Genomic DNA, 12,739 nt, shown 5'->3' on the forward strand with positions numbered 1-12,739 from the left:
TTGAACCACAATTCACCGTCTTCTGAATCGATTTAAGATTTTCAATAATCTATTTTTAAAAAGCAGTTTTAGGCGAATTGCGCTAACTCGCTGGACGTATAAAAGAGGAGATTTTGTAAACCTGTAACCTGTTTTGAGAAGGTTTTATTGTAATATAGGTGAAACTCCAAAAATTGGAATATCGTGCAGAGGTTAATTTATTCCAGCAATTAGATTTACGAGGTCAATTCCGGACTATAAGCTGCTATTTTTTTGCTGCGGTTTATAAAATCGGTGCAGCTAACTTGTGGATTTCTCTTCGCTGACTGCCATAATGCAAGTAGTTTTTTTTTTAGAAAAAAACAAGTTATTTTTGTTTGTGCTATGGCGCCATATTTTAGGCAAGTTTGCTAATTGCAGATGCTGCATTGCCGTTTTGTTTAGACTGAGCTTTGAACCGGATGTTTTGTTTTCTAACTGTCCACAGCGTAACTACTCATATGGATTCTTCATCACTCCATGCAACGTTTGTAAGTTTTACAATATACCGTAATTTCCGGACTATAAGCCGCTACTTTTTCCCCTCGTTCTGGTCCCTGCGGCTTATATAAGGGTGCGGCTTATATACGGCCTGTTCTTCTCCGACGAAGAGGATTTCGGTGGTTTTAGTACGCAGGAGGAAGACGATGACACAATGATTAAAGACTGACTTTTCATATACCGGTAGGCTGGTTATTTTGATAACGTACAGGCGAGCACTTTGTATTACTTTGCACCGTTGTATTATTTGTACTCTGCACGAATGCTGTTCGCCATGTCAAAGATGTGAAAGTTTGATTGAATGATTGAAAGATTTATTGTTAATAAATGGGACGCTTTGCGTTCCCAATCAGTCATCTCTGTCCCGACAATCCCCTCCGTGGTAGCAGGAACCCCTATATACTACGCTAATTACACATCAAAACCCTGCGGCTTATAGTTGGGTGCGGCTTATATATGGAGCAATCTGTATTTTCCCCTAAATTTAGCTGGTGCGGCTTATAGTCAGGTGCGGCTTATAGTCCGGAAATTACGGTAACTACAACAATTCTTACTTACTAAACCATCCCATGTGTGATGTCTGTAGGACTGTTTTCATGCATATTTGTACGTACTATAGTAATGTAATGACGCTAGCGTCGTTAGCATTAGCAAATGTGCTAACGCATTCCCAAGTGTCTGTTAGTATTATCAACTTACAACTGCATTTTTTTTGTATTGTTTCAGTTTCACAAATTCCTCAGTAAATTCACCAAAACGTCAGAGGAGTTATTGAGACTGTTTAGCTGATTGGCGAGCTAGCTTCCGCAGCAAGTGAGTCCATGGCGATTACTTCTGTTTTGTTTGATCAGCCGTTTTACTGCCATGTTACAGACGCCGTTTGGAAACAATTAAATAAACATTTAGAGAATATTTCTGTGTAAATAACTAATTTCACAACGTATATATCTGCGGCTTAAAGTCCGGTGCGGCTAATATATGGAAAACAAATTTTGTGGGTGCAACTTATTTATTGGTGCGGTCTATCGTCGGGAAAATACGGTATATGACATAAGCTCATAACATGCAACTCAAGATATTTCTATACTTATTTTGATATTGTTTTGATGATTATGGCTTACAGCTTATGAAAAGATTAAATTATAAATGTCAGAAAATGTTGGGTTTTCAAAAACTGTAAGCCATATTCATTAAAATGATCAGTAGAAGCTTGATATATTTCACTCTGTATGTAATGAGGTTATATCACATATTAGTTTGACATTTGAAGTTGAACTGCTACTGTTAATGGACTTTTACACCATATTCAAACTTTTTGAGTTTCCCCTGTATATTTACCAAATATTGCGAGAATCGGTAAGTGATTCCGAATTGACCTGTGAGATGTTTTGAAATTGTCCATGGATGTTCTTATTCATATAAAAAAGTCTTCCACTTTATTCTTGAGGCATAATTGGGTCTGGGTTCTTATGGGTTAACGCCGGTCGGTAGCATGGAACATAGCATATCAAATACCACAGAAGAGTCCAAGATGTCGCATGAAAGTTTTGTCTGACATCGCATCTCCTGAGTAGCACTTTCACGAGTCGCCGTGCACAACGGGAATGCATTTTAAATCAAGTCAACAAATGTCGGGAATGAGGACTCATCCTCATGCCAAGAAAAACAAAAAGAATACAGGAAGTATAACAAAAACCCAAAACATTCACAAGAACTACATAGGTACATGAAAAGGCATAAAAATCAAAAGATGAAAGGAGGCTAATTGAACGTTGGAAAGAGAAATACCGAGCAGATAAATTCTGGCCGAGTGTTTCTCTTTCAAACTGGGCGCGCGGGCGGCGCAAATCAAGTGAAAAGGGAAAACATCTTTTGTCTACAGAGGACCTACTACGTCCTGTCCTAAGTCTACCAACACAACAAGCACTTGAGCGCGGTCTCTGAGTAACTCCTGAATGCAGTACTTAACACTCACTTAATACCCTGTTTCCATCCAGGCCGGGCGGGCCTGAGAGCAGAACACAGCGGGTGGGCCGTGGCTCACGGTCTCTGAACCTCACCGTCCGTTTGCAAAAACGAGAGTCTTTGCAATGACTGCATTTTTGTCTGCATTTCTAATGGTTGCACATCACCAAGCGGATCATAAAAACAAAAAACAAAAACTTGAGGAATCAAAGACGATACTTTGACGTCATCGTCTCGTAGTCCAAAGATAAAGGACCATGTTCTACAACAATGTGCATATTTGTCACAGAGAGCAAGCACCAGAGGTCAAGTCACCAAAAATGCATCAATCTCACCCAGCTGATTATCTGCTGACGTTACAGTACTCGCTTCGTCCGTGGAGTCAGCGCTCCCGATTAAAACTCACAACCCGAGACAGCGTTCAGGTCAGGTCTCACCTAAATCTGCTTCTCGGTCTGTGCAAAAGCATGATTGGACCTGGCGGGACCTGATAAAAAAAAAAAAATTGAAAAAAAAAAGTCCGACATCCCCGTGTCTCGACTAGGCCATGACGGTCGATATGAGCTAGCTAGCCCAGAACCACGCCTGCTGAATGTAAACATGCGCGCAGGTTTAGCAGCATTCCCCCGGGGGAAGTCTGGCTAGGTCTCCCTCTGACGGAGACTGATTCGTTTCTTATCCCCGATCCTTCAACGACAAGATTTTTGTTTTAGTCGTGCCCGTAAAAGGGCATTTGGAGGGGGGGAAAAAACAAAAAAACAAAAAGCATTGCATAACACTTTGGTCAAAAACAATACAACAAACCTAGATACCCTCCCATACCCTTGCAATAAAACCTTACATCCCCAGTCTACGATTGTAAAAAATACCCGTATACTCCTTTTTCCGAGGATCGCAAAGATCCAAATAGCCGTCACCTTAACTCGTGGAATGTTACACTGACAAGACCGCCTCCCGTAAGCGGAATGTCCAAAAAGTCCAAGCAGATAAAGTCGCTGGATTTTCTACGTTCAGTGTCGTAAAAACACCGTGACCGAGGCATCCACTGGGAGTTTGTGTTAGACTGGGCAACTCTTCATCAACACCACAAAAATAGCAACAACATCTTCCTGAGGTAGTCTAAAAACACTCGCGTCTATCCGCCCCCGTCTGAATAAAATAAACTCTTTTTTTTTCTTCTTCAAGTCTAGCTCTAGCAATGGCAACACTGACACGTCGAGCAAAACTGGATACACACTTGTAAACTCCAAAGACCAATGCATCTACGAGCATTTGTTTTGTACAGAAGCATGTGCACAGTGTAAATCAGCATACATTCAGCTCTGTCGTGTAATAAATAGAACAAAGAAAACAAACTAGCTGCTTGTCACATTCACAAGGAGGGGCGACCGGTCCCTCGCCGTAGGGTGGTTGGGGGTGTGTGGGGTCAGGGCGGCCTCTAGTTTCCCGAGGAGGCGGTCACGCAGGGTGACGGGCCAGTCCTGTAGCTGGTCAGGCTTGATTTGCAGGAGTGCAAGACTGCTTTGAACAAGAGAGGGAGCTGCTCAAGTGGGACGTTGACCAGCTTCCCTGCAAACACACACACACACACACACACACACACACACACACACACACACACACACACACACACACACACACACACACACACACACACACGTGTCAGGGGTGTGTTGGCTGACCTTTCACTTATGGCGGTAACAGACGGGGAACAAGCTCAACTGAAGGCGAGCAAAGGGTTTTAGTCGGCCATAAAGGTGTGCCTTGGAAATCTCCAATTTTGTTCCCCTTGCTTTTTGAAGTAACAACAAATACCTTAAATTCCAGACTCTAAGCCGCTACTTTTTATCCTACGTTTTGAACCCTTCGGCTTATAAAACAGTGCGCCTGATTTATGGAGTTTTCTTAGCTGGCGGTCAAAATGCAAAAAAATGTCATTAAACACTTGCAAAGACACTCAAATGGTGTCTTTATTTTTGGGCCATGGCGCCATCTTTTGTGCGAGGTCGCTCACTGCAGGTGCTGCCGGATGAACGGCTAAAGTGTTTCCTGCTTTTTAAAGCTTTGAACCAGAAGTACAAGTGCCGTTCCGTCGTCTAATCGTCCATAGTACTTCCACTCGTATGGATTATTCATTCATCCAAGCAACGTTTGTAAGTTTTAGAATATAACTAAAACAATTCTTACTTACTAAACCGTCCCATGTGTGATGTCTGTAGGAGTGTTTTCATGCATATTTGTTTTCATGCATATTTGTAAGTGCAATCATGTAATGTTATCATCATTAGCATTAGCTAACATGTTTACTAGTGTCTGTGTTAGTATTATGAACCTACAATGGCATTCTTTTTGTATTGTTTCAGTTTCACAAATTCCTCAGTAAATTCACCAAAAGGTCACCGTGGAGTTATTGAGTCTGTTTAGCTGATTTGAGAGCTAGCTTCCGCAGCTAATGGATCCATGACTATGACTTATGTTTTGTTTGATCAGCCATTTTACTGCTGCGTTACAGACAATTAAGGTATGTAAATAAACATTTACAAAATATTTATGTGTAAATTACTAATTTCACAACATGTATACCGTATTTCCTTGAATAGCCACAGGGGCGCTAATTAATTTAAAACCTCCTGTCACTCCGGCGTTTACCGGAAGCCTGCGGGATGGCTGTGCATGCGGTAATTATTTTAAAACCTCTTCTCACTCCGGCGTTTACCAAAAGGAATGCGGTAAATTTAGGCGTGCGCTTTGAGTGGGATGTAAGCATACCATCATGAAAAGCACATTTAATAAAAAAAACGTTATTATGGTCTTACCTGTACTTATAAATGGAGTCCATTTGCAGCTCCTTCTGACCAAAAGCATCGATAACTTGTTTATAGAAGTCTTCCTTATTTTCTTTCTTCAGTTTTAAAAGTCTCTCTGTCTCGATGGAGATATTCCTTTTATTATTACCTCCTGCTTCGATTGAAAGTCCAGTTTAGAAAACTGTTTTATTTTAGATACCGGTATGTAATCCTCCATGGTAAAAGTTCAGGCGAGAGGAAAAAAAAAAAAATCTGTTGCTGCGTGTTGTCACTTCTCCTGCAGTACCGGAAGTCGCAAGAAGGATCACTAGCGCCCTCTACCACCAGGAGGCGGGAGTCATTTAATGACTCATACAGTATTTGACACACGCAGCTACGGTATATTAATAAAACATAGCTGCTTACTGTTCTTTTTAGCATACCGTACCGGTATTCAATAGCTTGGACCTTAAATCCTACTGAATAGCTCTTTATCTTTTTTCCTTTCTGCGAATGCAAACTACTGAAAGCAGCTTCCTCCATTTTGAAAATGAGGACAGGTAAAGCGTCACTCGTGACGTAACGAATTTGACCCGGCGGAAGTTCTAGACATATGCTAAATATTTTGCGAAACGAGTTTGACCCGGCGGAAATTATAGACATGCGATAATAAAATTAATATTTTGCGAAACGAATTTGATCCGGCGTTAATAATGAACCGGCGATAAGGCCAAGCATGCGTTAATTATTTTGAGAAACGAGTTTGACCCAGCAGTAATTCTAGACGTGCGAATACTATACTCCCTGCGCCAATTCAAGGAAATACGGTATATATATATATATATATATATATATATATATATATATATATATATATATATATATATATATATTGAAGTTATATATATATATATATATATATATATATATATATATATATATATATATATATATATATATATATATATATATATATATATATATATATATATATATATATATGTATATATATATATATATATATATATATATATATATATATATATATTAGGGCTGCAACTAACGATTAACTTGATAATCGATAAATCTGTCAATTATTACTACGATTAATCGATTAATAATCGGATAAAAGAGACAAACTACATTTCTATCTTTTCCAGTATTTTTTTGAAAAAAAAACAGCATACTGGCGCCATGTTCTTTCAACTTGCCAAATAAAACAAGGAAAATGTTACAAAAATGCACACTTTTGACACCCCTGCTATAGAAAATAAAAAATAAAATGTGATAAATCTATGGATAAAGAGCAGAGCCTGGCGACGCATGCGCGTTTATCACAACTCTCTCGCTCTCTCTGTCTCTGCCCCTCCCTCACCAATGCTGCTGCACGCACAATTTGTTTTGTTTTTAACCCCTTCTTAACCCTGAACGTACATTGGAAATACACACAGCCCTAACTCAAAATGCCGGACATTTGAGGCATTTAAGAAACAGCCCCGCAAAAGAGGACATGTCCGGTGAAAAGAGGACGTATAGTCAGGACCTAACCGGTCGCTGCTAACATGCTAGCAGCGACTGGTTTCATGTCCGGTGAAACCGATCGCTGCTAGTCCTCTTTTGCTAGCATGCTAGCAGCTAACGGGCTAGGATAGACTGACCATACATCCTCTTTCACCGGACATGTCCTCTTTTGCGGGGCTGTCAGGGCGGAGTTTCTTAAATGCCTCAAATGTCCGGCATTTTGAGTATTGTTTACACAATGTGCAGTACGCTACTTAATATGTCCGTGTGGAAACTCGTGCGGTACACTTCCGCACCGAAACGAAACCCCCGTACCGAAACGGTTCGATACAAATACACGTACCGTTACACCCCTATTATTTTGATTATTGTTTCTCAGCTGTTTGTAAATGTTGCAGTTTATAAATAAAGGTTAAAAAAAACAAACAAACAAACAAAAAAAAACGTAGCCTCAGCGCATGCGCATAGCATAGATCCAACGATATATATATATATATATATATATATATATATATATATATATATATATAGTCCGGTGCAGCTAATATGGATTTTTTTTTCTAGAATTTAGTGGGTGAGGCTTATACACCGGTGCGCTTTATATTCCAGAAAACCTTCTTTTTGGCCCGATGTTGATTTGTTAGTCGATATTCAGTCGGGTATCTATGGCGTCATTGAATAAGGCTCGCCACAAATAAAGACATGTTCATACTATGTAGTACTATACACTGGTCACTAGGTGTCAGTAACTTCACATGGATGTAGATAAGGGATGTCACTATATGAAACTGTCATCAGGGTAATCGGGACTAGTGATGGGTACCGAATGTATAAGGCATCGACCGGATTCTGTAGGTACGACCGAGTATCGATACACGCAAAATAATTCACGGTGCCATATTCCGATACCGATGTTGCACGTGACGTCACGTCCGGCTGCAGACGAAACAGCGGCTCTCGTAAACAACCAGTCAAGCAGCACTCAAGGGGGACTCTGCCAAACTCCCTCTAAGTAATGTTTTCATCATAACGGTTATGTTGGGCTTTCAGTTAACGTTCATTCGGTTACGTGGACTCGTGTTTGGTAGTACTGAGAATTAAGCAGCACGGAGCAGCGATTCTCAAACTGTGGTACGCGGGCTCCATCTAGTGGTACGACAAAGAATCACTTAATTAAATGATAAGTGTGTTATTTTCTTGTTTCTGTTCAGACTGTAATACCGTATTTTTCGGACTATAAGGCGCACTTAAAATACTTTCATTTTCTCAAAACTTGACAGTGCGCCTTATAACCCGGTGCGCCTAATGTACGGAATAGTTTTGGTTTATGCTTACCGACCTCGAAGCTATTTTATTTGGTACATGGTGAAATGATAAGTGTGACCAGTAGATGGCAGTCACACATAAGACATACGTGCAGACTGCAATATGATGGCAGTCACACATACAGTAAGAGATATGACTCAAGTAAACAACACAAAAATGTTACATGTTCCATTAAAAATATAGAACATTACACACGGCGCTCAAAAATCTATCAAAATGTTTTAGTACGACTTTGGTAAGCTATGAAGGTGCACCGCTTGGTGGATTGCTTCAACATACGAGTCTTATTATGGTGTGTGTATAAGGTAAGACATTATCTGGGGTTTTGTTACGCAATATACTGCAAAAGCAACTTTTCTTACCTTCTGGTACCTGCTGATCTGTATTTGGGATCTGCATAAGTCCTGAAAATTTGCGCGCATCCGCCTTTGTAGTCCGTGCCTGTAGTCTGTAGTAAATAAGCTTCTTCTTTTTCTCTACCTTCTTGTTATGGGACATTCATCCTGCGCTGTTGCCATCCATCCATCCAACCATCCAGCCATCCATTTTCTACCGCTTGTCCCTTTCGGGGTCACGGAGGGTGCTGGAGCCTATCTCAGCTGCATTCAGGCGGTAGGCGGGGTACACCCTGGACAAGTCGCCACCTCATCGCAGGCCAACACAGATAGACAGACAACATTCACACTCACATTCACACACTAGGGCCAATTTAGTGTTGCCAATCAACCTATCCCCAGGTGCATGTCTTTGGAGGTGGGAGGAAGCCGGAGTACCCGGAGGGAACCCACGCAGTCACGGGGAGAACATGCAAACTCCACACAGAAAGATCCCGAGTCCGGGATTGAACTCAGGACCTTCGTATTGTGAGGCACATGCACTAACCCCTGTACCACCGTGCTGCCCTCTGCTGTTGCCATTTATAATATAAAGTAGTGTACATTTCTTACTTATATCTGTCAGTAACATATATATATATATAACATACCGGTGTAGTGAGTTTACATTATTCACCCAACGAACTTTAGTTATTAGAGAGTTCCGGTTGGACTGTTTTTCACGGGACACATTGCACTAGTGAGCCACGGATAGGAAGATGCTGCTCTGTTATTGATTTAAGTAAAGTCTGAATGTCATTAAAACAGTTAGCTCCATCTTTTGACACTTCTTCCACTCCCGTCCTTGCGCGCTACACCGCTACAACAAAGATGACGGAGAAAAGACGCTGCCGAAAGTGAGCCACGTAAATAAGACTGCCAACAAAACGGCGCATGCTGAAGCAACTGTCAGAAAGCGGCTTGAAGATGATCTGTAAAACATCATCTACGCAACATTTTGACCAAAGAACCACCATTACATGTTATGTAGACCACAAGGAAATGTTTTAAATTTAGAAAATAAAAAAATAATATGACCCCTCTAATGCGCCCTAATGCATCTTTTGTATGAATATAGACCTGACTAGAACCGCTCATCGGCAGTGCGCATTATACCCCGGAAAATACGGTACATGATTTTAAAGCTGCTAGCCTTACCTGCTATACAGCGGATCTCTGGCAGACACATCATGATCTCAGGGAATCGCTTAGGCTGGTGCGGGTACTTATACTCAGTATAATCCTGGCACACGTACCAGTAGCGCTTGTTCAGCTGCTCAAGCTGAGAGATGTTGGACAGTCCTCTGATATCTGCAGACGTGCAAGAACCAGGCACTGTGACCAAGACTACACGGTGGTAAACAAAACACGCATTTTGAAAAGAGTGATTTGACTTCGGGCACCTTGATTTAGGAAGTTGATGGCTTTCATGCAGGCGTACTCTTCATTGCTGATCTTCAACTGGTGGAACTTACGAAACAGATATATGAGCCTCTCCATCACCTCCATGCCGTCCTCGCTGAAACTGAGAGAACACACATAGTCCAGTCAGTCCTTGTTCCACAAGCTGCTTCCAGTACAACAAGTTGAGGTTTATTTATTTTAATGAAGACAGTACATATTAATCAATGTGTCAGCAGAAATAGCTGCAACATAAATATGCTGGAATTAGCACAAAGGATACATTATAACTATTGTTCTAAGTTCATAACAACAAAGAGCTACTGCAGTTAGAGGGAAAACTTTTTGTGCCTTTTTTTAACTTTTTTAAACAAAAATGTGCATGTTTTTAATTTTTGAAGTTCCTGTGTTCTCTCGAAATGAGCTGCTTCTTTGATACCAGTTGCGTAATTCGATAGGTGTGTCTTCTCCATTGGCGCTACCACATAAAAAAAAGGATAGGTTAAGTTTCGGAACACCAATTTAGATATCAAAAAACACAACCACTGTAGAACGGCTATTATTACCTATTCATCATGTAGAGGTAGCACAAGTATTTTTAGCCATCAAATAATTATCCAACTAACGCTCGGTATTGCCGTCGTTACTCGGAGCACACACAAGCTTTTGTTTCCATTGAAATTGTTATTGCTGTTTAAACGGTGATGAAAAGGAATATGCAGGCTGCTATTATAGCGGCAATGTTAACTTCCTCTTGCTGTAATCATCTCCATTCTTACTGGTCACAAATGGTAACTGGGTTATACTTGTATAGCGCTGTTGTACCTTCAAGGTACTCAAAGCGCTTTGACACTATTTCCACATTCACCCATTCACACACACATTCACACACCGATGGCGGGAGCTGCCATGCAAGGCTCTAACCACGACCCATCAGGAGCAAGGGTGACGTGTCTTGCTCGGGTAGAAGCTCGGGATTGAACCAGGAACCCTCAGGTTGCTGGCGCGGCCACTCTCCCAACCGCGCCACGCCGTGCCCATGACACTAGGACAGTAATATACCGTATTTTCCGGACTGTAGAGCACACTGGGATATATGCCGCACTCACTAAATTTGAGAAAAACATTAGCCATATATTAGCCGCACCAAACAATAAGCCGCAAATATATACGTTGTGAAATGAATTATTTACACAAATATTTTATAAATGTTTATTTACATCCCTTAATTGTTTCCAAATGGTGTCTGTAACATGGCAGTAAAATGGGTGATGAAACAAAACAGAAGTCATCGTCATGGACCCACTAGCTGCGGAAGCTAGCTCTCCAATCAGCTAAACAGACTCAATAACTCCACGGTGACGTGTTGGTGAATTTACTGAGAAATTTGTAAAACTGAAACAATACAAAAAGAATGCCATTGTAAGTTAATAATACAAACACAGACACTCGGTAGACATGTTAGCATATTAGCTAATGCTCACGGCGCTCGCATCATAACATTACAATAGCACGTGCAAATATGCACGAAAACACTCCTACAGACATCACACATGAAATGGTTTAGTAAGTAAGAAATGTTTTAGTTATATTGTAAAACTTACAAACGTTGCTTGGAGTGATGAATGAAGACTCTGTACGAGTAGAAACGCTATGGGCAGTTAGAAGACGGAACGGCACTTCTACTTCCGGTTTAAAGCACTAAACAGAATTAAATACCGTGGACGTTCAGCCTGCAGCGCCTGCAGTGAGCAAACTCGTCCAAAAGATGGCGCCATAGCACAAAAAATAAGACATCTTTTCAGTGTCCCTGCTTGTGATTAATGACATCTGTTGAACACAAAACCTTATCATCAGGACTCCTCTTCCTCCTATCCAGGAGATCGCAAAAAGCCGCTGCCTGACCAGGGCTCAGAAAATCTGCAAAGACTCCTCCCACCCCCACCAAGGACTGTTTTCACTGCTGGATCCTAGAAAGAGGTTCCGCAGACTCCAAAGCAGAACCTCCAGGTTCTGTAACAGCTTCTACCCTCAGGCCGTAAGACTCTTGAACGCATCATAATTAAATGATCCCCTCAACTCCCCCCAAAATGGATTAACTAGCTGGAATAAAAAGACAATATAACATACATCCATAAAAGTGGACGCATGTGAAAAAGTGCAATATATTTATCTGTACAGTAATCTATTTATATATATTTATTTATTATATATATATATACATATATTTATATATTATTTATATATATTTATTTATTTATATATGCACCTTATTGCTTTATCCTGCACTACCATGAGCTTATGTAACGAAATTTTGTTCTTATCTGTGCTGTAAAGTTCAAATTTGAATGACAATAAAAAGGAAGTCTAAGTCTAAGTCTAAGTCTTATCGCCGTTAGCGAAGAAAAGTCCATACATTAGCTGCACCGTTCAAAGCGTAGGGGAAAGTCATGGCTTATAGTCCAGAATTTCCGGTACTTTAAAATAATGACTTGTAGCGCCAAAGACAAATCAACTCCTAATCTACACGAGGTAGCTCATTTTGATGGTAATTTACCTCGAGAAATTTTTTTAGTAGAGTTAGGTAGCTTATTTCGACGGCTAGTTCATTTCGACAGAACAGCATTTCAAGCACTGTTTTTAAAGTACCAAAAATGGCACTGGTATCGGTTCAAATGTAAACAACATAGACTTTTCTTAGCAATTTCACGACTAAATATTGCCATATTTCCCTAGATTAAAAATTACATAAATACATTGAAGAAAAAGGGACGGCGTGGCGAAGTTGGTAGAGTGGCCGGGTCAGCAATCGGAGGGTTGCTGGTTACTGGGGTTCAATCCCCACCT

General features: G+C 40.6%; 1 protein-coding gene across 1 annotated transcript in view; it reads right to left on the reverse strand.

Moving 5' to 3' along the window:
• Positions 1–1,036: 1,036 nt before the first annotated feature.
• Positions 1,037–12,739, reverse strand: part of LOC133632895 (nuclear receptor subfamily 6 group A member 1-A-like) — a 267,492-nt gene continuing 255,789 nt past the window's right edge. The window contains exons 8-10 of the mRNA XM_062025697.1: positions 9,895–10,016; positions 9,650–9,802; positions 1,037–4,053 (exon numbers count right to left, since the gene is read on the reverse strand). Of these exons, the coding sequence (XP_061881681.1) occupies positions 3,923–4,053; positions 9,650–9,802; positions 9,895–10,016 (406 nt within the window). The 3' untranslated portion in view covers positions 1,037–3,922. The remainder of the gene's footprint in view (positions 4,054–9,649; positions 9,803–9,894; positions 10,017–12,739) is intronic.

Source organism: Entelurus aequoreus, linkage group LG17 (assembly GCF_033978785.1).
Source record: "Entelurus aequoreus isolate RoL-2023_Sb linkage group LG17, RoL_Eaeq_v1.1, whole genome shotgun sequence".
Classification (NCBI taxonomy): Eukaryota; Metazoa; Chordata; class Actinopteri; order Syngnathiformes; family Syngnathidae; genus Entelurus; species Entelurus aequoreus.